At 42.3% G+C, this 24,400-nt stretch overlaps 1 protein-coding gene across 4 annotated transcripts; it reads left to right on the top strand.

Moving 5' to 3' along the window:
• Positions 1–5,785: 5,785 nt before the first annotated feature.
• On the top strand, positions 5,786–24,107 carry FAM3B (FAM3 metabolism regulating signaling molecule B). Of its 4 annotated transcripts, XM_037903791.2 has the most exons (9): positions 6,033–6,233; positions 11,390–11,634; positions 14,536–14,679; positions 16,431–16,554; positions 17,994–18,052; positions 21,759–21,809; positions 22,387–22,474; positions 23,025–23,157; positions 23,979–24,107. In XM_037903791.2, the coding sequence occupies exons 3-9, from the start codon at positions 14,559–14,561 to the stop codon at positions 24,066–24,068; spliced, it is 666 nt and encodes a 221-aa protein (XP_037759719.1). In that variant the 5' UTR covers positions 6,033–6,233; positions 11,390–11,634; positions 14,536–14,558; the 3' UTR covers positions 24,069–24,107. The 4 variants fall into 4 exon arrangements, with proteins under 4 accessions (XP_037759712.1, XP_037759734.1, XP_037759719.1 ...); XM_037903784.2 differs by lacking the exon at positions 11,390–11,634 and having other exon boundaries at positions 5,786–6,233; XM_037903806.2 differs by lacking the exon at positions 11,390–11,634 and having other exon boundaries at positions 6,028–6,233; positions 23,899–24,107.
• The last annotated feature ends 293 nt before the right edge of the window (positions 24,108–24,400 follow it).

The following is a 24,400-nucleotide window of genomic DNA, read 5'->3' as shown; positions in this document are numbered from 1 at the left end:
CATAAGAATGGCCCTAGTGGGTCAGACCAAAGGTCCATCTAGCCCAGTATCATAGACTTTAAGGTCAGAAGGGACCATTATGATCATCTAGTCTGACCTCCTGCACAACGCAGGCCACGGAATCTCACCCACCAACTCCTGTAACAAACCCCTAACTTATGTCTGAGCTATTGAAGTCCTCAAATCGTGGTTTAAAGACTTCAAGGTGCAGAGAATCCTCCAGCAAGTGATCCTTGCCCCACACTCAGAGGAAGGCAAAAACCCCCCAGGGCCTCTGCCAATCTGCTCTGGAGGAAAATTCCTTCCCGATCCCAAATATGGTGATCAGCTAAACCCTGAGCATGTGGGCAAGACTCACCAGCCAGACCCCCAGGAAAGAATTCTCTGCAGTAACTCAGATCCCACCCCATCTAACATCCCATCACAGGCCATTGGGCATATCTACCACCAGTAGTCAAAGATCAATTAATTGCCAAAATTAGGCTATCCCATCATATCATCTCCTCCATAAACTTATCAAGCTTAGTCTTGAAGCCAGATATGTCTTTTGCCCCCACTGCTTCCCTTGGAAGGCTGTTCCAGAACTTCACTCCTCTGATGGTTAGAAACCTTCGTCTAATTTCAAGTCTAAACTTCCTGATGGCCAGTTTATATCCATTTGTTCCACATTGTGTCCACATTGGTACATCATCTGACAGTTTCCAGTACCAGGTGCCCCAGAGACAATGAACAGAACTGGTAATTATCAAGTGATCCATTCCTTGTCTCTCATTCCCAGCTTCTCGCAAACAGAGGCTAGGGACACCATTCCTGCTCATCCTGGCTAATAGCCTTTGATGGACCTATCCTCCATGAATTTGTCTAGTTCTTTTTTGAACCCTGTTATGATCTTGGCCTTCACAACATTCTCTGGCAAGGAGTTCCACAGGTTGACTGTGTGTTGTGTAAAGAAATACTTCCTTTTATTTGTTTTAAACCTGTTGCCTATTAATTTCATTGGGTGACCTCTTGTTCTTGTGTTATGAGAAGTAGTAAACAACACTTCCTTATCTACTTTCTCTACACCAGTCATGATTTTATAGACCTCAATCATATCTCCCCTTATCTGTCTCTTTTCCAAGCTAAAAAGTCCCAGTCTTATTAATCTCTCCTCATATGGAAGCCATTCCATACCCCTAATCATTTTTGTTGCCCTTTTCTGAACCTTTTCCAATTCCAACCTTTTTTGAGATGGGGTGACCACATCTGCACACAGTATTCAAGATGTGGGCATACCATGGATTTATATAGTGGCAACATGGATATTTTCTGTCCTATCCCTTTCTTAATTATTCCCAGCATTCTGTTAGCTTTTTTAACTGCCGCTGCATATTGAGTGGACGTTTTCAGAAAACTATCCACAATGACTCCAAGATCTTTCTTTAGTGATAACAGCTAATTTAGACCCCATCATTTTATATGTACATTTGGGATTTCCAATGTGCATTACTTTGCATTTATCAACATTAATGGCAATTTCATCTGCCATTTTGTTGCCCAGTCACCCAGTTTTGAGAGTTCTGTTTGTAGCTCTTCACAGTCTGCCTGGGTCTTATCTATCTTTAGTAATTTTATGTCATCTGCAAATTTTGCCACCTCACTGTTTACCCCTTTTTTCCAGATCATTTATGAATATGTTGAATAGGACTGGCCCCAGAACAGACCCCTGGGAGACACCACTATTTACCTCTCTCCGTTCTGAAAACTGAACATTTATACCCTTTATTTCCGATCTTTTAACTAATTACCAGTCTATGAGAGCTCCTTCCCTCTTATCCCACGGCAGCTTACTTTGCATAAGAGCCTTTGTTGAGGGACCTTGTCAAAGGCTTTCTGAAAATCTAAGTACACTTTTTTTCCACTGGATCCACTTGGTCCACATGCCTCAAAGAATTCTAGTAGATTGGTGAGGCATGATTTCCCTTTACGAGAACGATGTTGACTCTTCCTCAACAAATTTATGTTCATCTATATGTCTGACAATATTGTTCTTTATTATCGTTTCAACCAGTTTGCCTGATACTGATGTCAGGCTTACAGGCCTGTAATTGCTGGGATCACCCCTGGAGCCCTTTTTAAAAAATGGTGTCACATCAGCTACCCTCCAATCATCTGGTACAGAAGCTGATTTAAATGATAGGTTACAGACTACAGTTAGTTCTGTAATTTCACACTTGAGTTCCTTCAGAACTCTTGGGTGAATACTATCTGGTCCTGGTGACTTATTGCTGTTTAATTTATCAATTTCTTCCAAAACCTCCTCTAATGATATCTCAATCTGGGACAGTTCCTCAGATCTGTCACCTAAAAAGAATGGCTCAGTTTTGGGAATCTCCCTCACATCCTCAGCCATGAAGACTGATGCAAAGAATTCATTTAGTTTCTCCACAATGGCCTTATTGTCCTTGAGTGCTCCTTTAGCACCTCGATCGTCCAGTGGCCCCACAGGTTTCTGAGCAGGCTTCCGGCTTTTGATGTACTTAAAAAAAAATTGCTATTACTTTGAGTCTTTGGTTAACTGTTCCTCAAATACTATCATCCCTACTGTTTTTTCCCCTCTGGATTAACTGATTTATTTAAATATTTATTGTCAAGCCCTTCCAGAATCATTATGGGTATAGACCTTCACATTTGTGAAAATTAGGTATAAAGCCTCTTTTAAATAGCGTGGGGGGGAACAACAGATGCTGGTGTCTTCTATCCTGGGGATTTTGTTTGGTTGGTTGGTTTTAGTTTTTTTGCACATCTTGTTTCTGTTTTTCACTTGAGCAGTGTAGTCAGGATTCAATATGTTATGTAATCTATGCCATGCAATGAGGTGAAACAAGATCAGGAAACAAAATCAAGGAGATATTTTACAACCTGAACTCTCCAGAGAGGCGATCTGAGTACTTAAACTTCTTGTGAAGGGCAACAAGGAGTCCGGTGGCACCTTAAAGACTAACAGATTTATTTGGACATAAGCTTTCATGGGTAAAAAACCCACTTCTTTAGAAGCATGGAGTGAAAATTACAGATATTACAGGCATAAACATATACTGGCACATGAAGAGAAGGGAGAACCAATGTAGAAGGCCAATTCAGCCAGGGTGGATGTGATCCACTCCCAATAATTGAGGAGGAGGTGTCAATATCAAGAGAGGGAAAATTGCTTTTGTAGTGAGCCAGCCACTCCCAGTCCCTATTCAAGCCCAAATTAATAGTGTTAAATCTGCAAATGAATTTTAGTTCTGCAGTTTCTCTTTGAAGTCTGTTTTTGAAGATTTTTGTTGAAGTATGGCTACTTTTAAATCTGTTTATAGAATGTCCAGGGAGATTGAAGTGTTCTCCTACTGGCTTTTGTATGTTACCATTCCTGATGTCTGATTTGTGTCCATTTATCCTTTTACGTAGACCCTGTCCAGTTTGGCCAATGTACATGACAGAGGGGCATTGCTGGCACATGATGGCATATCACAGTAGATGTGCAGGTGAATGAGCCTCTGATGGTGTGGTTGGGTTCCATGATGGTGTCGCTAGAGTAGATATGGGGAACGGGAAGGCAACAGGGTTTGTTACAGGGATTGGTTCCTGGGTTAGTGTTTCTGTGGTGTGGTGTGTAGTTGCTGGTGAGTATTTGCTTCAGGTTGGGGGGGCTGTCTGTAAGCGAGGATTGGCCTGCCTCCCAAAGTCTGTGAGAGTGGGGGATCGTTTTCCAGGATAGGTTGTAGATCGTTGATGATGCGCTGGAGAGGTTTTAGCTGGGGGCTGTACGTGATGGCCAGTGGTGTTCTGTTATTTTCCTTGTTGAGCCTGTCCTGTAGAAGGTGACTTCTGGGTACCCAGCTCGCTCTGTCAATCTGTTTCCTCACTTCCCCAGGTGAGTATTGTAGTTTTAAGAATGCTTGATAGAGATCTTGTAGCTGTTTGTCTCTGTCTCAGGGATCGGCGCAAATGCGGTTGTATCTGAGGGCTTGGCTGTAGACAATGAATCATGTGATGTACCCTGGATGGAAGCTGGAGGCATGTAGGTAAGTATAGCGGTCAGTAGGTTTCCAGTATAGGGTGGTGTTTGTGACCATCACTTATTTGCACTGTAGTGTCTAGGAAGTGGATCGGTCCAAGCTGAGGTTGATGGTGGGGTGGAAATTGTTGAAATTCTTCAAGGGCCTTCTTCCCATGGGTCCATATGATGAAGATGTCATCAATGCAGCATAAGGAGAAGAGGGGAGAGGGGACTAGAGCTGAGAAAGCATTCTAAGCCAGCCATAAAAATGTTGGCATACTGTGTGGCCATGCGGGTACCCATGGCAGTGCCACTGACTTGAAGGTATAAGTTGTCCCCAAATCTGAAATGGTTGTGGGTAAGGACAAAGTGACAAAGCTCAGCCACCAGGTGTGCTGTGGCTTCATCAGGGATACTCTTCCTGACAGTTTGTAGTCCATCCTTGTCTGGAATATTGGTGTAAAGAGCTTCTTCATCCATGGGGGCCAGGATGGTGTTTTCAGGAAGATCACCAATGCATTGTAGTTTCCTCAGGAAGTCAGTGGTGTCTCGTGGATAGCTAGGAGTGCTGGTAGCGTAGGGTCTGAGGAGAGAGCCCAAATAGCCAGATAATCCTGCTGTCAGGGTGCCAATGCCTGAGATGATGGGGCATCCAGGATTTCCAGGTTTATGGATCGTGGGTAGCAGATAGAATACCCCTGGTCGGGGCTCTAGGGGTGTGCCTGTGTAGATTTCTTCCCGTGCTGTAGCAGGAAGTCTCTTGAGCAGATGGAGTAGTTTCTTTTGGTAACCCTCAGTGGGATCGGAGGATAGCGGCCTGTAGAAGTGGTGTTGGAGAGTTGTCTGGCAGCCCCCTGTTCTGTCCTCCTGGATGGCTGAAATGACACACTGTACTTCTACGTAGAGTACTTCTGCAGATGTGCACAGGCTGAAATTGTGAACAAACAGCATCACTTGCCCCATAACCTCAGCTGTACAGAATGCAATGCCATCCACAGACTCTGACATTATAATCAAAGGGGCTGACAAAGGAAGTGCTGTAGTCAGTGATGAGCTGCCAAAATCTGAAGAACGGGTTCCTTCAGTTGCTCCGGGTCTTCGGCGGCACTGAAGGACCTGCCACCGAAGACCTGGAGTGCTGCCGCGTGAGTAAAAAATTAAAAAGGGAATCTCAGCCAGGGGAGCCTCCCCAGCCAGGGACTCAGGCGGGCCGGATAGGATGTGGCCCACGGGCCGGAGTTTGCCCACCCCTTTAACAACCGGTTCTAAACCGGCTTCAAAATGTAATAAGCGGTTCGCGTGAACCGGCTCCAGCTCACCACTGGCTGTAGTCATGACCTGGTCAGGTAATGAACAGGAGGCTGTCAGACAACTCTCCAACACCCTATTCTACAGGCCACTATCCTCCAATCCCACTGAGGAGTACCAAAAGACACTACACCATCTGCTCAAGAGACGAGGTGGGGTGGGGGAGGTAATATCCTCTATTGGACCAACTTTTGGGGGTGAGACCCCAGCTTCTGATCTCTTCTTGAGATCAGGGCCGATCAGAGAGCATTTCCTGCAGGAAGGGGGGGATGTGTGTGTGTGTAAAAAAGTATAGCAGCGTCCCCTCCCCCCCCGACCCCGTCCCTGCCTTCGGATACACCTGAGCCCTGACTCTTGCTGCGGTTGAACAGCTGCGCGACGCTAGACAGCCTTTCAGCTTGATCAAGGACCACAACGGGAGTCGTGCCCGCGCTTTTCCCGGCTGTGAAAGGCCGGACCCAGCCTCGTCCTTGCCTTTGCGCTGAAACCGAGAGCGCTGTGAGGGGAGACCCGTGAGGGCCGGGCTGCACGGACGGACGCGCACGCACGGAGGGAGGCGGGCTCCCATCGCTGCTGCTTCGCCCCACAGCCCAGCCCCCAGGGTGCGCCGGCGGACTTCGGCACCGCGATTGCCCAGCGGCCGCTCCCCCGGGGCAGCGGCGCCGCCTCCTAGCTCCAGCCGGTCCCTGGCGGGGGCGGGAAGCTCCGCTCCCAGCCTCCCCCTAGCGCCGCCCAGCGGTCACGGTGTGCGCCTTATTCCCCTGCCCGCACAGGTGCAGCGAGGTTTGCGCTCTCCCCAGCCCGGGGCGCAGCCGGGCTCTTGCCGGAGCAGGTGCGGGGGGCCGGCGGGGGCGCCGCGGAGGAGCCCCGCTGCCCGGGAAGATGCGGCTGGGCTGGAGCAGTGAGTAGGCGCCGCGCACCGGCGGGAGCGGGAGCCGGCGGGCAGCCCCCCTGCCCTGGGGCCGGGCTGGAGGCTGCGGGGAAGGGGCGGCGGGCGCTGTCCCTGCCGCCGGCTTCCTTCCCGTGGGGGCTGGCGGGCAGGTCCCCTTTCCCCGCGGGGGTGTCGCGCTGGCCGCCGGGGCTCGGGGCTCAGCCTCCCGCTTCCCTCGGGCCGGGCGGGTGCGCTTGGCAGCCCGCCACTGGCTGGCCCCGGCCCCGCAGCCCTCGCTCTCCCGGGCCCTCCAACAGCAGAACAAGTCTGACTGCTGCTGCTTCCTGAGGTTTGTCCCCCCCCGATCTTTTCCGGGAGGCGCTTGGGACATTAGAGGTGTTGGGGCTTCTCGTCCCCTCTCCCATCCCTGCCTCTCTTGGCACTTCTCCTGGGCTTCTACCCTCTTCCCCAGCCACACTGGCACGGGCTGGGACCTGCTCTCTGCCCCGTCTGGCCACCTCTACACTTCCACGTTTGACTGGCTAGTACAGCCGCCCTTTGGCCCATGCACAGCGGTGTGTCAGCGCTAGTGCGCATACTGACCACGAATGCTTGCATCTGTGTAAAATGTAGTGCACCACAGATAGGTAACTACCCCAGCGTGCTCTTCCCCCTTGTCTGGCTCACTGCCTTGTGGATCATTGGCACAGTGTTCTGTGGGAAACTAGCGATTTGCCCAGGGATTTTGGGGAGCTAGGGATCACGTTCGTACCATGCCAATTTCTACACCCCATAATGCTGTCCACATCCCATAATTTCTGCACTTTAAAAAAAAAAACCCAAAAAACCCCTCCCACTGTCCTTATGTCTCCACCATCTTGCTCACAGACCTGGATCTTGCAAGAGCTCAGCACAGTGTTCAGGAGTGTTGCTGATACAGGACATACGATTTTCCTGTGTTTGCAGAGTTCAAAGGGATGGTGATGATGGAGAGAAGTTCTATCACAATAACTGGATGCTGCTGGATGTAGCCCCCCCACCCCAAAAAAAAAAAAAAAGCCAGGTTGCCGCTGGCATTCACAGAGCAGCTCCACACAACAATCGTTGTATCCGGGCTCAAGAAATGAGTACTGATTGGTGGAATACATCATAATGCACATTTGGGACAACTAGCGGGGGTTGTAGAACTTTTGAGTTCAAAAGGCTGTGTTCCTGGATCTGTGTGCTGAACTTGCACCAGACAGACAGTCCACGGACCCCAAAATGAGAGCCGCATTGAGAAGCGAGTGGCAGTCGTGCTGTGGAAGCTTGCAACACCAGATTGCTTTCAGTCAGTGGCGTCTGGAATTGGAAAAATCACAGAGGGGGCCATTGTTGTCCAAGTGTGTAGGGCTGTTAAATATCTCCTTGTACTTTACCAGGAGTCACAGTCCTGTGTAGCAGAAGTAGTAGATGGATTCATATCAGTGGGGTTCCAGAACTCAGGTGGGGTGATAGCGCACACATCCCTCTTCTGGCTCTAACCCACTTTGCCACCAAGTATATCAACAGAAAGGGATATTTTTTTCATGGTTATATAACCGCTAGTTAATCACTGGTGATCTGTCATTGACATCATGCACCTTCCCTAACCAGTCTACCTTGATGTTTGCATGTTTAAGAACATGTGATTTAAAAAAAAAAAAACTGCAAGAAGGGACATTTTCCCCAACGGGCAGATTACCACAGGTGATATTGAAATGCCTATATTGATCCTGGAGCGATACAGCCTACCCCTTGCTCCTCTGGCTCATGAATTTGTACACTGGTCACCTTGGCAGCATCAAGGAAAGATTCAACTACCATCTCAACAGTGCAGAATGACTGTTGAATATGCTTTTGGTAGATTGAATGGACACTAGCATGGCTTATTTAGTAGATTGGGTCTCAGAGAGGAGAAATATCCTCCTACTTATAGCTGCATGGTGTGTAATGCATTATAGCTGTGAGGCAAAGGGTAAAAGCTGCCATCAGGATGAAGGGTTGGGATGGACAGGCTGTCTGCTGAATTTGAACAGTAAGAGGCAAGGGCTAGTGGAACAGCCAACTGTAGAGCTATGTAGCTGAGGGAGATCTTAAAAGGCCAGTTTATCAGTCAGCCACAGTGGTGGTGTCTAATCTTGTTATTACATAACGTCCCTTGGGTGTTCTTACTATGGGTGGGGCTTTGCTTCCTGCTATTCACTGTAATTCCTGGTGTAAACTAATAAAGATACTGAGTCTCCAAAAAATAGAACTTCATTATGTGCAAAGAAGCAGAGAACAAAGTTAAAGTGCAAACAAACAAACACTAAGTTTAAAAAATCTTTTACCAACACTGTGACTTTGAAATCCCAAGTGAAAACAGAGGTAGGGCAGGGAACATTTATGTCCATGTATCTGAAACCTGCAACAATGTGGCTACATATACGCTGCCCTGTGGTTTTCACAGGTACCCGGTGTATGTGTAGCTATTGTTCTCCTTGTTCCGTGTGGAGTGATAGGCATAAGGATGTACACCATGGTGCCTGGTGGCGTGGGAGTGTAGTGAGCAATGGCTAGGTTTAAACAAGGAGGAAGGGTGCGGGAAGGAGAGAGAGAGATGAGCACACACTGGAAAAATTAACAAGCTTGCAGTTGTGTAAGTAAACCACAAGAATGTGATAACAGAGTCCTTCATCTATTAACAAATTAGGTCTTCTGCTCTTTTGTATCTTTCTTAGGCACCAATACACTTTGACTAATTTATTTGCTCTTTCAGCACCAAGTCTATTGCAGAACTGGACCAAACCAATAATTAAAAATAATAATAATAATAATCCCCCCAACTGAACAATAAGAAACACTTGCCTGATGCTCAACTGGGTGGACAGGACTGCAGAGCCTTTGCTATTTTTTTAAAGTTCTAAAATCAATTCTTTTTTCTGTGATTTTTAGTTCTAAAAATTTCAACCATTTTGATGCAAAAAGCTGTGACCCAACGTCCTTCACAAATACAGGCTTGTGGTAGAAACCTGGATCTTTAACTTTTACATTCCATCAGAAACTTTCACCTTTTTTCTGGCTTGACCTTTGTATTTTGGCTCAGTAACAGGTTTGCTGAATCTTTTCAGTTTGGTCCTTGTGTTGTTCCATTTCTTAGTTAATTACATCAGACCGAATTTCCACTGAGACTACAGTGATTTGTAATCTGTGGAGTCTGTCTGGGTAGGTCTCACTTCCATGGGCTCTGTAGACTCCCCCCAGCTCAACAGCTTCGGGCTTGCAAGGCTCATGTTAGTACCCTACAAATAGATGTGTAGACAGTGCTTTGAGGTTGCGACTTTGGCTTTGAAGCCTATGGAGGGCTCCTTTCTGAGGCACAACTTTAAAGCACAGTCTGCACAGCTATTTTAGATCACTATTCCAAGTCTGTCAACCTGGACTAGGAGGCTCACTTCTGCAGCTGTGTAGACATACCCTCTAAGTTTGCTTTTTAGTGCCATGTGAAAAATGTGCTTTTTTAAAAATCTATGGCCTTATCATATATATGCAAATTCCAGCATTATTTATGGTAGCTGGATGCAGCTATGGAGAGAGAAACTTTTTGAGACTTCTACCATATGTCCTGGAGAAACTGGGACATTAAGTCCCCTTTTTTCAACCAAAATGAATCTGATGGTGGTTACAGAAGAACTTTTGAACTGTTAGGTATTCCTTCTTCTTCAATGAGGTTCAAATACTGTGGTGAACACTCATATATCAGAAGCTAAAGATGAATCCACCTGAGACCTTCACTCATCTTTTTCATTTTACTTTTATTGACAGAGCCAATGGCAAAGATTTCCTTGGGATATTTGTCCTTGTATTCTTGGATGGTATCTTCAGCAGCTTGGACACAGTATTCTCCTTTTTTCTATTTAGAAATAAACTCAGTAGCATTCATTGGGATTGCAGTTTTCTAAGAATGGCTGCTTATAGCTGTTGTAGGGTCATTTTTCATGTTTCACCATCTTTCCTTAATATCAACGCTGATCCATTTAGTTCTTCCTTTACTATTTCCTCTGTTTCCATTAGAGTACTTAACTCTGCAGTGAAGATATAGCCTTAACTTGCATTATTTAAAGTTACGTCTCTTGAGCTAGGCTAAACTTGAGTGAATGGGGACCCACTTTGGACTTGTCTTCACTGCAAAGTTAACTCAACATAGAACTTGAGTGTTATGCCTAACATGAGTCCCTCATCCACACAGACAAACTCTGAACTTGAATGTGGTGGTGCTTTTAACCCTTGTTGGCTGTCCCATTGGAGGGTATAGGCTAACTCTTGAGTTAGCACAACTCATCAGCTGCTAATTTGTGTCCACACTACAGAGTGGTCTTATCTCCCTTCAAATGCTGCTAGTCCTCCAGCACTTTCCGACAATTCCTCCCATGTGCCCAGGAAATATAGAAAAGTCCTCCCACAATTCACTGGGAAAGAATTCCTGGAGCAATTCAGCTAACTGCAGCACTAAAAACCCTGGGATATACCCCCAGAAGTCTTAGGCTATGTTGTTACTGACAAAAATGGTATGTTTTTACCACAGGATAACTAACAAATATGTTAGCTATACTGCTGTAAAATCCCAGTGGAGATAAGGCATTACTTTTATTTAAAAGTAAACTAGGTGAGGTCAACTACAGACAGTAATATAGTGTTGGCCTCACCTAGGTATCTCGCGATAAACAATAAAAGTGCTTTGTCTGTACTTAGGATTTTACAGTGGGATAACTGTTGTCTGTTATCTAGCGTAAACAAACAACTAAACAAAAACCCCCACCATCCTTCACACCTTTGTGTTAGTGAAGACAAAAGTGTAATGCCACATGAGTGAGTGTTGTGCCTTTGTGGACAAATTAGCTCAAGTGTTACCTGTTACTTTGCTGTGTTGCTGCTCCCGCTAGGGCTAGGCTAGCTCGAGAGGAATACTCAAGCATAGGAAACTTGAATTAATTTTTCAATGGAGAAAAACTAACTGTGGGTCTGTCAGTTGACATTTGTCTGGAGGAGTATACCCAAGGCTAAGTGCATCAATTATTTCTTTAAAATGCTTATTTTGTACTTCATTGAAGGTAATGCGTAAAGGAAGGTTGCAAGTTTGGCTTTTTTGTTTGTTTTTTAACCAAGTGGAAAACTTTGCTTTTCAGATTATGACATTAAAAATAAACACTGATTGACCCTTGCCTTTCTTTGGATGCTGAAAATGAACAAAAGACTTCTCTTGAATCAAGCTAATGTTAAAAAGCTTGATAAGCCTGGAACAAGGGTCTTAACAGAACAGCGTGGATATTTTTTATGATCCTGAAAATCTCTCACATGATCACCAAACTCATCAAAGTTCTGCTCTTTCACTTTCACAATTATATTCAGTGTCACATTTGATCTGCAAAAGGTGAACGAAACTGAGTTTCTGCAATGTTTTGAGGGTGACCACAAATCCTGTCTAGCTTGCTGCTTAGCAACTCTTGACATTGTTCACATTTTACTTTAAAAGAATCCTCTGTTTTCATTACTTAACTCCGTTCAATTGTTTGTTTTCTACCACTCCCTTCAACCTCAGACATGCTGAATCAGATAAATCGTACACTAGGGTTTAGCAATCAGTGAATGCTAAATAGAGCTAGTTAAAATGTACTAAAACTTGACTCAATTTTTCAATGCAATTTTTTATTGGAAATGTCAAATTTTGACCAAAAATATGTAATTTTTGACATATTTTGCAAAAATTACATCCTGTTTTCAACTAGCTCTAATACAAAGCACTTGTTTGCAATATCTAATTACCTCCATTTCTAGCATAGACCATGAGCAGCTTAACTCAGTTGTTAAAAACCTGTATAAATTGGATAGTAATTAGAGCTGGTAAAAAAAAATTTCCAGTAAAATCTTTTTCCATCAGAAAATGCCATTTTGTTGCAATCTAAACTCTCCTCAGCAATGTGTCAATGTTGATGAAATTTCATTTAAAAAAAATCAAAATGAAGCATTCTGATATGGTCAAAATGTTCTGTTTTGACTTATGTGGACTGGGACATTTCAGTTTTCCATTTTGAAATGACTTTGTCTCCAATTTTTATTTTACATTCTAAATTATAATATAAAAAGTCAAAATGGATACAAAATATTTTGATTTTATTGAAGTGCAGTGTTTCACCTGACCCAAAATTGATTTTTATTTTATTTTTTTAATTTTTTTACAAATTCTATTTTGCAGAAAATTTAGAAATTTCCACTATGGCCAGATGACTATAGTAAAGTAGTGAGAAACACGTAAGTGAGCCCCAGGCTAAACAAATCCCTGTTACCATAGTAACCAAATGACAGTTGCTCCAGGTTAATCTAGACACCTGGGGCCAATTAAGGGTCTTCTAGAAAGCAGTGGAGACAGGTTGATTGGGACACATGAAGTGAATCAGGGGCTGGCTGGAACTAGTTAAAAGCCTCCCAGTTAGTCAGTTAGAGGCATGTGTCAGGATTTGTAGGAGGAAGCCGCACTGCTGGAGAAACTGGGCAGGAAAAACCCTATCAGGCACAAGGAAGGAGGCCCTGAGGTAAGGGTGAAGTAGATGTTGAGGAAATGGGGGCTGCTGTGGGGAAGTGGCCCAGGGAATTGTACTCGTTCTGTTTCAAAAGGTCAGCTACCAATAGCTGCTACTATTCAGGTCCCGGAGTAGAGGGCAGGCCCAGGCTTCCTCCATCTTTCTCCCCAACTCTCCCCGATTAATCACAGAGACTGTGAGACAACAGAGACTGTGCGAGGGAGGGTTGCTTCTTCCCACCTTCCTTGCTGGCTTATGATGAAAATGGCTCGGAGTGTGTGACCCTTGCCTCTAGAGAGAGAAGGGCCACATGGAGGGTCACAGTGAGCCTCTAAGGCTAGCGTAATCTGCCTGGAAGCACGGGACCCTGAGACAAGATCGGAGCTTTGTCACGCCATGTAGCAAATCAGAATGAAAAAAATTCAGCATTTCAGAATTTAACATGAAACAGAAATGTTGATTCCTGTACAGCCCTAGTGCTAATGTTTTTAAACAGCACTTAAATAAATCATGTTAACTTACGTCATTTTAAACTCAACCCACCTACCCCTCCAGCATAGATGGGACCTAGCATGCTGGGATTGTGCTAAAGCACAGGGAATTTGTGAACTTCTTGCTCAGGAATTTGATTTGGGAACCACCCATATATCCCATATTTATTCCTGGGAAAGGAAACTTTAAAAATAAACAGGAGAATCTCCAAATTCGATGTTCATCCTCATTTTTTTGTCTGATCTGCTGAGTATTGTAAAAAAAAGCCGCCATGTTTTCCCTGCCTCTTCCCCATCTTCCAGCCCCCCTAAAAGGCTGCATTTCAGTGATGGTTGAAGTAGTTCCTTAATTAACACAGTGTACATACTCAGTGTGAAGCACTTGGGTCATTTTGTGGTGAAAGATTCAATAGAAATGTGATATTTTATTAACATGGGGGTAGGGTGTATGACACATCTCCAGGTCAGGGTATACATTTTTATTTCTGGAGAAGGGGAAGCCAAGTGTCTGGTACAATGTGACTATTTATCAGCTTCACTCACAAAAACATAGCAGATACACACCTGTCTCCTTGCCCATATGGACACTACTATAGCTTCTACAATAGTGATGGAAATTATAGTATAAGTGAGAGAGGCTGGACTAGTGGCTGTTGTCACTCCACATCTCTGTGCAGGCTTCTGGGCCTCCAGATGTGTGCAAATCTAGATTTCACAACTCCACCCTCAATCTGAACCCCAGTTCCATTTACATATCTGCCTATTCAGGCCTAGTTTAGTCTTCTCCTATATTTCAAAGAGGATATGAAGAGCCCCCTGTGAGCTATCTGTAGGGTAGGTTTTTTAACTGCCACCTATCACCGTAGCATCTGGGTGCCGCCAATCTAAAATGGATAGGAATAGCCAAGTCTCTAGATGATTTCAGGGAATCTCTGGCATGTCTCCTTTTCAGGGTCAAACCTCTGCTTGGGGATAGAGTGGGTTTTTTTGTTGTTAATTGTGTTTTCAGACTTTTTTTTTTTTAAGGGGTGGAAGGGGTTGTCATTGTTGAATGCCATGCTAACTAACTCTGTCTGCAGCCCCACCGAAGGTCTCAAATGGTGTGGAATGCCTGTGCATCAGGACTGAATTTCCCACTCTCAAAGTAGTATATTTGTGTAACAGCACCACAGAAGATGCTATATTTTTAGTAGCCCTGTGTAGACTTCTTATCACATGCTGCCTTTTTTCTCATTAAATAATGGATTTGTTGTTTCTTATCAGACCTTGCGAAGTTATCAGGACTTATGTTAGCATCAATGTGTGCTTGGTATTTGGGATACCTGTTCGCAGATATCATACCTGAAGATTCGATGTCATCAGCTATTGAAAGTATTCAGCGCATTGGAGAGAAACCAGTACTTAAGGGTATGTGGTCACATGACTTTTTTTCTGCTAATATGCAGTATATTATAAGTGAAGCACAGTGTTTTGTAATTTAACCTGCAAATGAGTTGTTAGTTAATGAATGATTGGTTATGTGGTGTTCTCCTAAGAATGAATGAGCAGATTGTATAATAAGTAGAGCTATTGATTAATCACAGTTAACTCATGTGATTAACTCAAAAAAACTGTGATTTAAAAAAAATCGTGATTAATCACAGTTTTGATCTCACTCTTAAACAATAGAATACCAATTGAAATTTATTAAATATTTTTGGATGTTTTCTACATTTTCAAATATATTTCAGTTACAACACAGAATACAAAGTGTACAGTGCTCACTTTATATTATTATATTTTATTACAAATATTTTCACTGGAAAAATGATAAAAGAAATAGTATTTTTCAGTTCACCTCATACAAGTACTATAATGCAATCTCTCTATTGTGAAAGTAGAACTTACAGATGTAGATTTGTTTTGTGACATAACTGCACTCAAAAACAAAACAATGTAAAACTTCAGAGCCTACAAGTACACTCAGTCCTACTTCTTGTTCAGCCAATCACTAAGACAAACAAGTTTATTTACATTTATAGGAGCTAATGCTGCCCGCTTCTTATTTACAGTGTCACCTGAAAGTGAGAACAGATGTTCGCATGGCATTTTTGTAGCCAGCATTGCAAGGTATTTACGTGTCAGATATGCTAAACATTCGTATGCCCCTTCATGCTTTGGTCACCATTCCAGAGGACAAGTTTCCATGCTGAAGACGCTCATTAAAAATAATGTGTTGATTAAATTTGTGACTGAACTCCTTGGGGGAGAATTGTATGTCTCCTGCTCTGTTTTACCCACCTTCTGCCATATATTTCATGTTATAGCAGTCTTGGATGATGACCCAGCACACGTTGTTCATTTTAAGAACACTTTCACTGCAGATTTGACAAAACGCAAAGAAGGTACCAATGTGAGATTTCTAAAGATAGCTACGGCACTCGACTCGAGGTTTAAGAATCCAAAGTGCCTTTCAAAATCTGAGAGGGATGAGGTGTGGAGCATGCTTTCAGAAGACTTAAAAGAGCGACACTTCAATGCAGAAACTACAGAACGCAAACCACCAAAAAAGAAAATCAACCTTTTGCTGGTGGCATCTGACTCAGATGATGAAAATGAACATGCATTGGTCCTCGCTGCTTTGGATCATTATCAAGCAGAACCCATAATCAGCATGGACGTATGTCCCCTAGAACGGTGGTTGGAGCATGAAGGGACATATGAATCTTCAGCGCATCTGGCGCGTAAATATCTTGCAACACCAGCTACAACAGCACCATGCGAACGTCTGTTCTCACTTTCAAGTGACATTGTGAACAAGAAGCGAGCCACAATATCTCCTGCAAATTGTAACCAAGCTTGTTTGTCTGAGCAATTGTCTACGTTTATAGTACACTAGAACACTGGTCAAAAGATCATCTCAGAGGACTGCTGGACCCATTCTCCCCAATCAAATTCCTGTTTGCTCTCTACCCTCATTTGGCAAGCAGGTGCCAATTTCAAACGCATATAAATCTGTGGTATTTTTGATATGATGTTTGTAGGTTGACAAAGTTTGCCTTTGTAAGTATTTGTGTGACCTTTCTCTGATATATTGAAATTAATTGGTCATTTTGGTATATGAATGGTGTTTACAAAGTGCTCAAACAAAGCATGTTCTGCTTTCTTATTCGCTACAGCCCCACCCCCCAAAAGACAGAAATGTGACCATTGGTCTCCGTGCTCACCTGGAAGCTATGCTTATCGATTACTCAGTGGTGGTGGCAAGGAAAAGTTGGCCAAGATTTGTTTTGAAGATGAGCTGTAAGTACCAGTCTACTTCGAGTCTAAGCAAGGGCTACCTGGAGTAGTAGCGGCATTTTGGTTTAGCAACAGACTAAACTTTTTTATAAAGAGACATTTCTTGGATTAACACCAACTACATAATACAAAACCACCAATCTTGGGGTTTTCAACTTTCAATACTATTTACCATGCTACACTCCTTACGTCCCTCAAGCAAGACACCACCATTTCAGCTCTCCTCTGTAAAGTATAGGTGTGATTCTAGGACAGGCACACAGCAAATGAGGCATGCTTAGAAATCCAGAGGTGGGATTCATTTAGATGTTGTGGTTTTTAATTTAATGATTAAGAGGTTTTTAAAAAAAGTTTATAAATTTTGTTACATCTGATCCATGTGTTTTCTCCCTTTGGGATAGCTCATTGCTTTCTTCATCATTGGGTCCAAATGCTGTTTTCATTGAATTCAGTGCCAAAATTTTCACTGACTTTACTGAGGCAAAAATTTGACTCTCTGTCCTTATTTCTGTGTATTTGACACACCCCTGAAATTTTAATTTCTCTCTCTTCTGACTACATGATTGGCTTCATTGTGTCAACTCTTAGATATCTTATAACTTTAAACCCTGAATAATTCTGTCCCATCTGAGTGGAGAATGCCACACCCCCGCCTTTTTTTTAAGCCCATTACCAACACTAAACTCCACCTAATTTTCTCTCTGTTCCATTGCATCTTTCCAGTCTCCCTCGCTGTATGTATTCTGAAAGTACACTTACGTTTCTTTGATACTTTAGATTTTTTCCTTTTAGTCTACTTTGTCATTTTGTTTTCTCTGTGCTTGTGTCACTAAAGTAATCTTTCTGTTCTATCTCTAACTTTTTTTTTTTTTTAACCTGGCATCTTGGCTTTTCTCTTGTTCATATAAACTGCTTTGGGCCAAGATTTTCAAAAGTGACTAATGATTGTGGGTGCCTCAGATTTCAGATGCACAATTTGAAACACTATAAAAGGGCCTAATTTTCAGAGGTTGGATGCTCAGTGCATTCTGAAAATCAGGCCTCTTTACAGTGTCTCAAGTTAGGCACTCAAAAACTGAGGCCCTTAAAATCACTAGTCACTTTTGAAAATCTTGGTGTGGAGCTGTTGTGAAGATACACTGGCCTATTCTATAAATCTGTGTGGAATGGTGCCACAAAACGAATTATTTTTTCTTTGGCATTGTTTTTACTTTGCTTGCGCTGCACTTGTGCAGGTTACAGTTTTGAACTAGACTCGTTATGGGTTCTCTGGAGGAGATGCGCCATAGATATTTAAGACATGGCTCCATTGCTTTCAGCAGACTCCTCAATTAAATGATGAAGCTAAAAACAAGAATACCAGGAATGACTTTGCCTAGGTAAATATCACCGCCCTTCTCAAGTACAGTTCCTGACTGATGATGTATTTATTTCAATTTCAGGCTCATAAGTGAACAGAAGGGTAATGTTGGAAGAGGTATAAACATTGCCATTGTGAATTGTAAGTAAGAGAGGAATGTTATGGGGACAATGGTAGTACACTAAGAAAAAAGATTGCATCTCAGACATGCAAAATCAAACAGTCTTCCTTCTATATTTTTAAACTACCACTTCCTCTCTGTTGGACACTTATGAAAGTAAAGTAACCAAGAACAATCATTGTTTGTCACTCCCAGTCACTTTTAGTGTGACCTTGCAATGTATGAATGACTGAACCGAGAATCATTTGGATTCAAACTTTCCTCTCTTACACTCCCTCTCTGCCCCTTCCAGCAAGCTTTTACCTTCTAAACTAAAAGCAATTCCTGAAATATGAGTGATCGGTACTCTTCTTAAAATTGGGTAAAGAATATTGATCTGAAAAGATGTATAAAAAGGACTACTGCAGATAGTGTAATGAGTTACTATTCTAGATAATAATATCTAACTTTTATACAGAGCTTTACATCTGTGGATCTCAAAGCGCTTTACACATGAGTTCATATTATCCCCATTTTACAGATAGGGAACCTGAGGCATAGAGTGGTAAAATTTCTGCCCTTGGCCTGTCTGGTGACTTTGGGCAAGTACCAGAAACAGAACTCAGGTCTCCTGAGTCCCAGTCCAGTGCTCTATATGCTAAGCCACAGTGATATTAGTCTCTGGTTTAAATCCTTAATTTAGTCTCTAGTCATAATGAGTTTTGGCTGCTCTCCGTGTATGTCATTGTAACATCATCTTGTGCCCTCAAGTTTTTTGCACTCCCCTCTGTCCCTCCCATTTATGGGTGTAAAGGTACATGCAGTCCATCTATGGTACTGCCCCAGAGGAAAACCACAGCCTTCTCCGTGGCAGTAGTACAGAGACTGCCATTCACATCTCTTTCACTGACTTAGAGGAGTTCTGTTTCCTTACACAGCAGCAGCTTGTAACTTTCTAGTTTATCAAATTCGAATTCCTCTTCGCTTTAACAAAAAGAAGCACTTGAAGAAAAAAAATCTTAGAATAGAATAGTGGGGAAACAAAAAAGAAATAAGCTTGTTAAATTTTCAGTGGATGAGAATGGACAACCATGAAAAATTGTCCAAGGATTTTAAATTAGAGAGAGTAGATTTACTTTGCATGTCACGTAAAAGAAATTTCTCAGTTCTCTAATGACTAGGATGAAGTGCAATATATTTAATAGTGGCCCCTCCTGTGAGGAATAAGAGCCCTGAGTCTGGAAAAGAAGCTCAGATGTAGTGTGGTGTTTGCTTTGACGCAAAAATGTTGCAATATTAAAAAAAAAAAAAATTGTTCTGTTTGCCCACCCACTTGGAAGGTAAATAGCTACACAAAGAACCAAGTTGTGTACATTGGTGTGGCTCCATTGACATCAGAGATATCCTGTTTATATCATCTGGACCCATGGAAAAGAAGCCCTTGAGGAATTCCACCATGATTTCAACAATTTCCATCCCACCATCAACCTCAGCCTGGACCAGTCCACACAAGAGATCCACTTCCTGGATACTACGGTGCTAATAAGCGATGGTCACATAAACACCACCCTATACCGGAAACGGAAACCTACTGACCGCTATTCCTACCTACATGCCTCCAGCTTTCATCCAGACCATACCACACGATCCATTGTCTACAGCCATGCTCTACGATACAACCGCATTTGCTCCAACCCCTCAGACAGAGACAAACACCTACAAGATCTCTATCAAGCATTCTTACAACTACAGTACCTACCTGCTGAAGTGAAGAAACAGATTGACAGAGCCAGAAGAGTACCCAGAAGTTACCTACTACAGGACAGGCCCAACAAAGAAAATAACAGAACTCCACTAGCATCACCTTCAGCCCCCAACTTAAACCTCTCCAATGCATCATCAAGGATCTACAACCTATCCTGAAGGATGACCCATCACTCTCACCGATCTTGGAAGACAGGCCAGTCCTTGCTTACAGACAACCCCCCACCCTGAAGCAAATACTCACCAGCAACCACACACCACACAACAGAACCACTAACCCAGGAACCTATCCTTGCAACAAAGCCCATTGCCAGCTGTGTCCACATATCTATTCAGGGGACACCATCATAGGGCCTAATCACATCAGCCACACTATCAGAGGCTCGTTCACCTGCGCATCTACCAATGTGATATATGCCATCATGTGCCAGCAATGCCCCTCTGCCATGTACATTGGCCAAACTGGACAGTCTCTACGTAAAAAAACAAATGGACACAAATCAGACGTCAAGAATTATAACATTCAAAAACCAGTCGGAGAACACTTCAATCTCTTTGGTCACTCGATTTCAGACCTAAAAGTGGCAATTCTTCAACAAAAAAACTTCAGAAACAGACTCCAACGAGAGACTGCTGAATTGGAATTAATTTGCACACTGGATACAATTAACTTAGGCTTGAATAAAGACTGGGAGTGGATGGGTCATTACACAAAGTAAAACTATTTCCTCTTGTTTATTCCCGCCCCACGCTGTTCCTCAGATGTTCTTGTCAACTGCTGGAAATGGCCCACCCTGATTATCACTACAAAAAGACCCTCCACCACCGCTCTCCTGCTGGTAATAGCTCACCTTACCTGGTCTCTCTCGTTACAGTGTGTATGGTAACACCCATTGTTTCATGTTCTTTGTGTATATAAATCTCCCCACTGTATTTTCCACTGAATGCATCCGATGAAGTGAGCTGTAGCTCATGAAAGCTTATGCTCAAATAAATTTGTTAGTCTCTAAGGTGCCACAAGTACTCCTGTTCTTTTTGTATATCTTATGTAACTGATCAATGCCTGACTCCGTTTGGCATTTGAAAGCATAACATGAAAATTGGTTACTGGATTTGCAGTTTTCCTACTCGCAAAAAAAGATGTTTCATGCATTTGTCAAAGAGTTTTGAAGTCTTGAGAATTACCTCCCAGTTTTACATCTGTTTCATGAACTCAAAAATAGGCCCACTTAGACAACAATGAAATTAATTACGATTATTGACCAAGATTTTCTCAAATGAGTAGTGAGTCTGGGAGCCTAACTTGAGCCACTATAAAGAGGCCAGATTTTTCAGAAAGTGCTGAGCAGCTGTCCACTGAAAATTAGGGCTATTGAAATTGTCTCAAGTTGGGCATCCAAAATCAACAGCCACTTGAAAACCTTAGCCGTTGTTCCCAACTCTAGTTAGGAATTAGTAGAAAGTGTATATGCAAGCACCAAAGCTTATAATACAATTCACTCATTCTTTTAAACATAAACTAAAAAAGTAAAGATTATTTGAAAGAATCTGGTAAGAAATCTTTTATGTCATGCTACAGTTTTGGTGTTCAGTTGCAGGATAGCTTTAACAGATCACTTCTGTGTACCATTGGTGGGCAGGAATTAAGGAATCACTATGGTCATATATGTATACACCAGATTAATATTTGAACTTAGAAGGAAATCTGGAACTAATGAAAACTAAAAATAAGTGCATCTGTTATTTTATATTACTATAGTGTCAAGTTATCAGAGGGTAGCTGTGTTAGTCTGTATCCACAAAAACAACGAGGAGTCCGATGGCACCTTAAAGACTAACAGATTTATTTTAAATAAATAAAACAAATAAATCTGTTAGTCTTTAAGGTGCCCCTGGACTCCGTGTTGTTTTTATTTTTAGTTGTAACCATTTACATATCCCCTTCCTTCCCCGTATTTAAAGTGTATCATTTCTTTATTGCAGATAAAACAGGAAAAGTTATATCTACAGAGTTTTTTGACATGTGGGAAGGAGGTAAGAGCCAAAGATTACCAAATAAAAGTGGCAGAGGGTCTCTTGTAGACACTTTTCCATACAGAAGACATTTGGACTAAAAGTTTTTTCTTTTTCAATTAAATATTTGACAGTTGCTAAAGATCTCCAAGAATGATCAGTAATTAATCTAAAACAGATGGCAAAACAGATTTATCTCTGCTCATCTGGAGTACAGTTTAATACTAAAGAAAAAAACTAAATTGTGTCAGGCCTTTATTTCTAGATTGCTGTTCTGTAGGCGATCAGACTAGATGATCATGATGGTCCCTTCTGACCTTAAAGTCTATGAGTCTAATCTGTCTCCTTCTACTTACTCCAGAGCTCCTGAGAGGTGCTGATTATTCTGTATGCTCACTGTCTTCTGTGGGAGTTGAATGCACTCAGTACCTTTCAGGATTGGGCCCTCTGCCTGGTTATGCGGGAATTATCTGGCTAGAGAAAAATAACTTGCTTCTGTTTTTTGGAGAAGCAAAGCTGAAAAGTAGCAATAAGCTGAGTATAAGGTGTTTTGTGCATCGGCATGGGGGTAATGAATAATCATTTGTTGTATCAACAGACTTCTCAGGACCCATGACTACCTTCATTAAAAATGCACCTCAAGGGTCACTTCTCTTGATGGTGACCCATGATGACGGAAGCAGTAGGTAAGCAAGAAAGTGTGTACCAGCCCAGTGCTAGAATAATAAATGGCTTGCAACTCAGGGTGGTAACCTTCTGAGAAGCAAAAGTTGTTACAGCTTGAGCTATGATCAGGTTTAATCACTTACCTCTGTCTCTCAGTCATTCGTTGCTGTCGCATTCAACACTTACCCATTTAACGCGGCCTGAACATCTCAAAAAACACTGAGATTACATGAAATTTGTTCAAACAATAAAATGTACAAAAGAGAGAGAATCCCTAATAACATAGAATTCTTCTCTCTGCTCCCCTGTGCAAACTCATTGTCTTTTATTAACATCAGTGGAATTGCACAGGTGTAAGTGGGCATAGAATTTGGTTCCATGAATTTTATGGCACATTACTGGACAGTTCTCCAGTAGAAGATACAGGAAGGCTTTAAACATTATTCATTAATAGAAAATCAGAAATTACACCATAAAATATCAAGACTATATCCTTTCTTATGTAACTTATTTTTTGAAAGTTCTGAATTTCAAAGTCTCCAATGTTAACTTTTTCAACTCTTCTACTAGATTAAAGGATGGTGCAAAAAAAGCAATAGCAGAGCTTGGCAGTAAAGAAATATGGAACATGAAGTTCAGGTCAAGCTGGGCCTTTATTGCTGCCAAAGGTTTCAACCTACCAGATAACATTCAAAAAGAAAAGGTAGGGTTTATTTTGTTTTGTTTCTTAAAACTATAATTTTCACAAACCCTTCACAACCTTGTGTTTGTGACTTCTTTCTGGAAACAAGTTTCCAAAAGTGACTAGTCATGTAGGATGTCTCAATTTTTGAAAGCCCAACTTTTGAGACACCTTTAAGGAGGTCTGAATTTCAGAGGGTAGGTGCTCAGCATTTTCTGAAAATCAGGACCCTTTAAGAGCCTCAAGATGGACACCCAGGCAGGGAGATGTCCAAAATCGCAAGTCATTTTTGAAAATCTTGGCCTCTTCAGACTTGATGAACATTTAACAGGAATCATTTCTGTATCAGAACTTCTCCTCATAGCAGTGGTATTTTAATTTATATGCTCCATACAGTCATCTTTGTGTGATGCAAGGAGGGGGAAAGAAATTGATATGCTTGGCCCAGCTCAGTTTCCACAGATTTCTCTAACTATTCTATTTTCTGAAGATATGTGGAATTATCCCTAGTTTCACATCTTTTCCAGAATGTTGTTGGGTGTTACTTACTGAAACAGATTACCCACAGGAAAGACTTCAACATCATTGTCCTATACTGTGAGGTCTTCTGGGCAATAAGGGGTTTGGATTATAACATTTTGAGGAATGATTAAATAATAGATAATGGGGTGAGGAGGTGCCAGTTTAAGATCAGCAAAATGTGAAGTGTATCTGATGATTTCCAACCCCCTGTCTCCATATCTTTTCCCTCTTGCTACACAGGGAAGCATGAAGTTTTCCAGGATGACAGTCTATAAACAATAAACAGAAGGGGGGTTTTTTGTTTGTTTTTTTTTAACCAGATCAACCATTCTGAGAATAGCAAGAACAGATATAACGGCTGGCCAGCTGAAATCCAGATAGAAGGTTGTATCCCAGTAAACCTGATCTGATCTTACATTTTGCTAATAAAGTCATATAAATTATTTTTATATGTGGTTGCAGTTATAAAGTCGATAAGCATCTAAACAGCTGCTATAAACTAATAAAGTAATGTATACAATTTTAACCACTTGTCCTTCAAAAGTGGTGTTCTGCAATTGGTCTGAAAGCAAATATCTGTTTTAATGACAAGTGCAGAGGATAAAATCCATTTTCTGGTCTGTAAGTATGATGGTATGGTAGATCTGCCAGGATTATCAAAATGGTACTGTATTGTCACTGTGAATGGCAAGTCTAATTTTTTATAGGGTGCTTTCTGCTCTAGGTTTTAGGAGGAAACAAG

Source organism: Chelonia mydas, chromosome 1 (assembly GCF_015237465.2).
Source record: "Chelonia mydas isolate rCheMyd1 chromosome 1, rCheMyd1.pri.v2, whole genome shotgun sequence".
Classification (NCBI taxonomy): domain Eukaryota; kingdom Metazoa; phylum Chordata; order Testudines; family Cheloniidae; genus Chelonia; species Chelonia mydas.
Note: the sequence above shows the minus strand (reverse complement) of the source record. Positions and strands in the feature narration are given on the sequence as shown.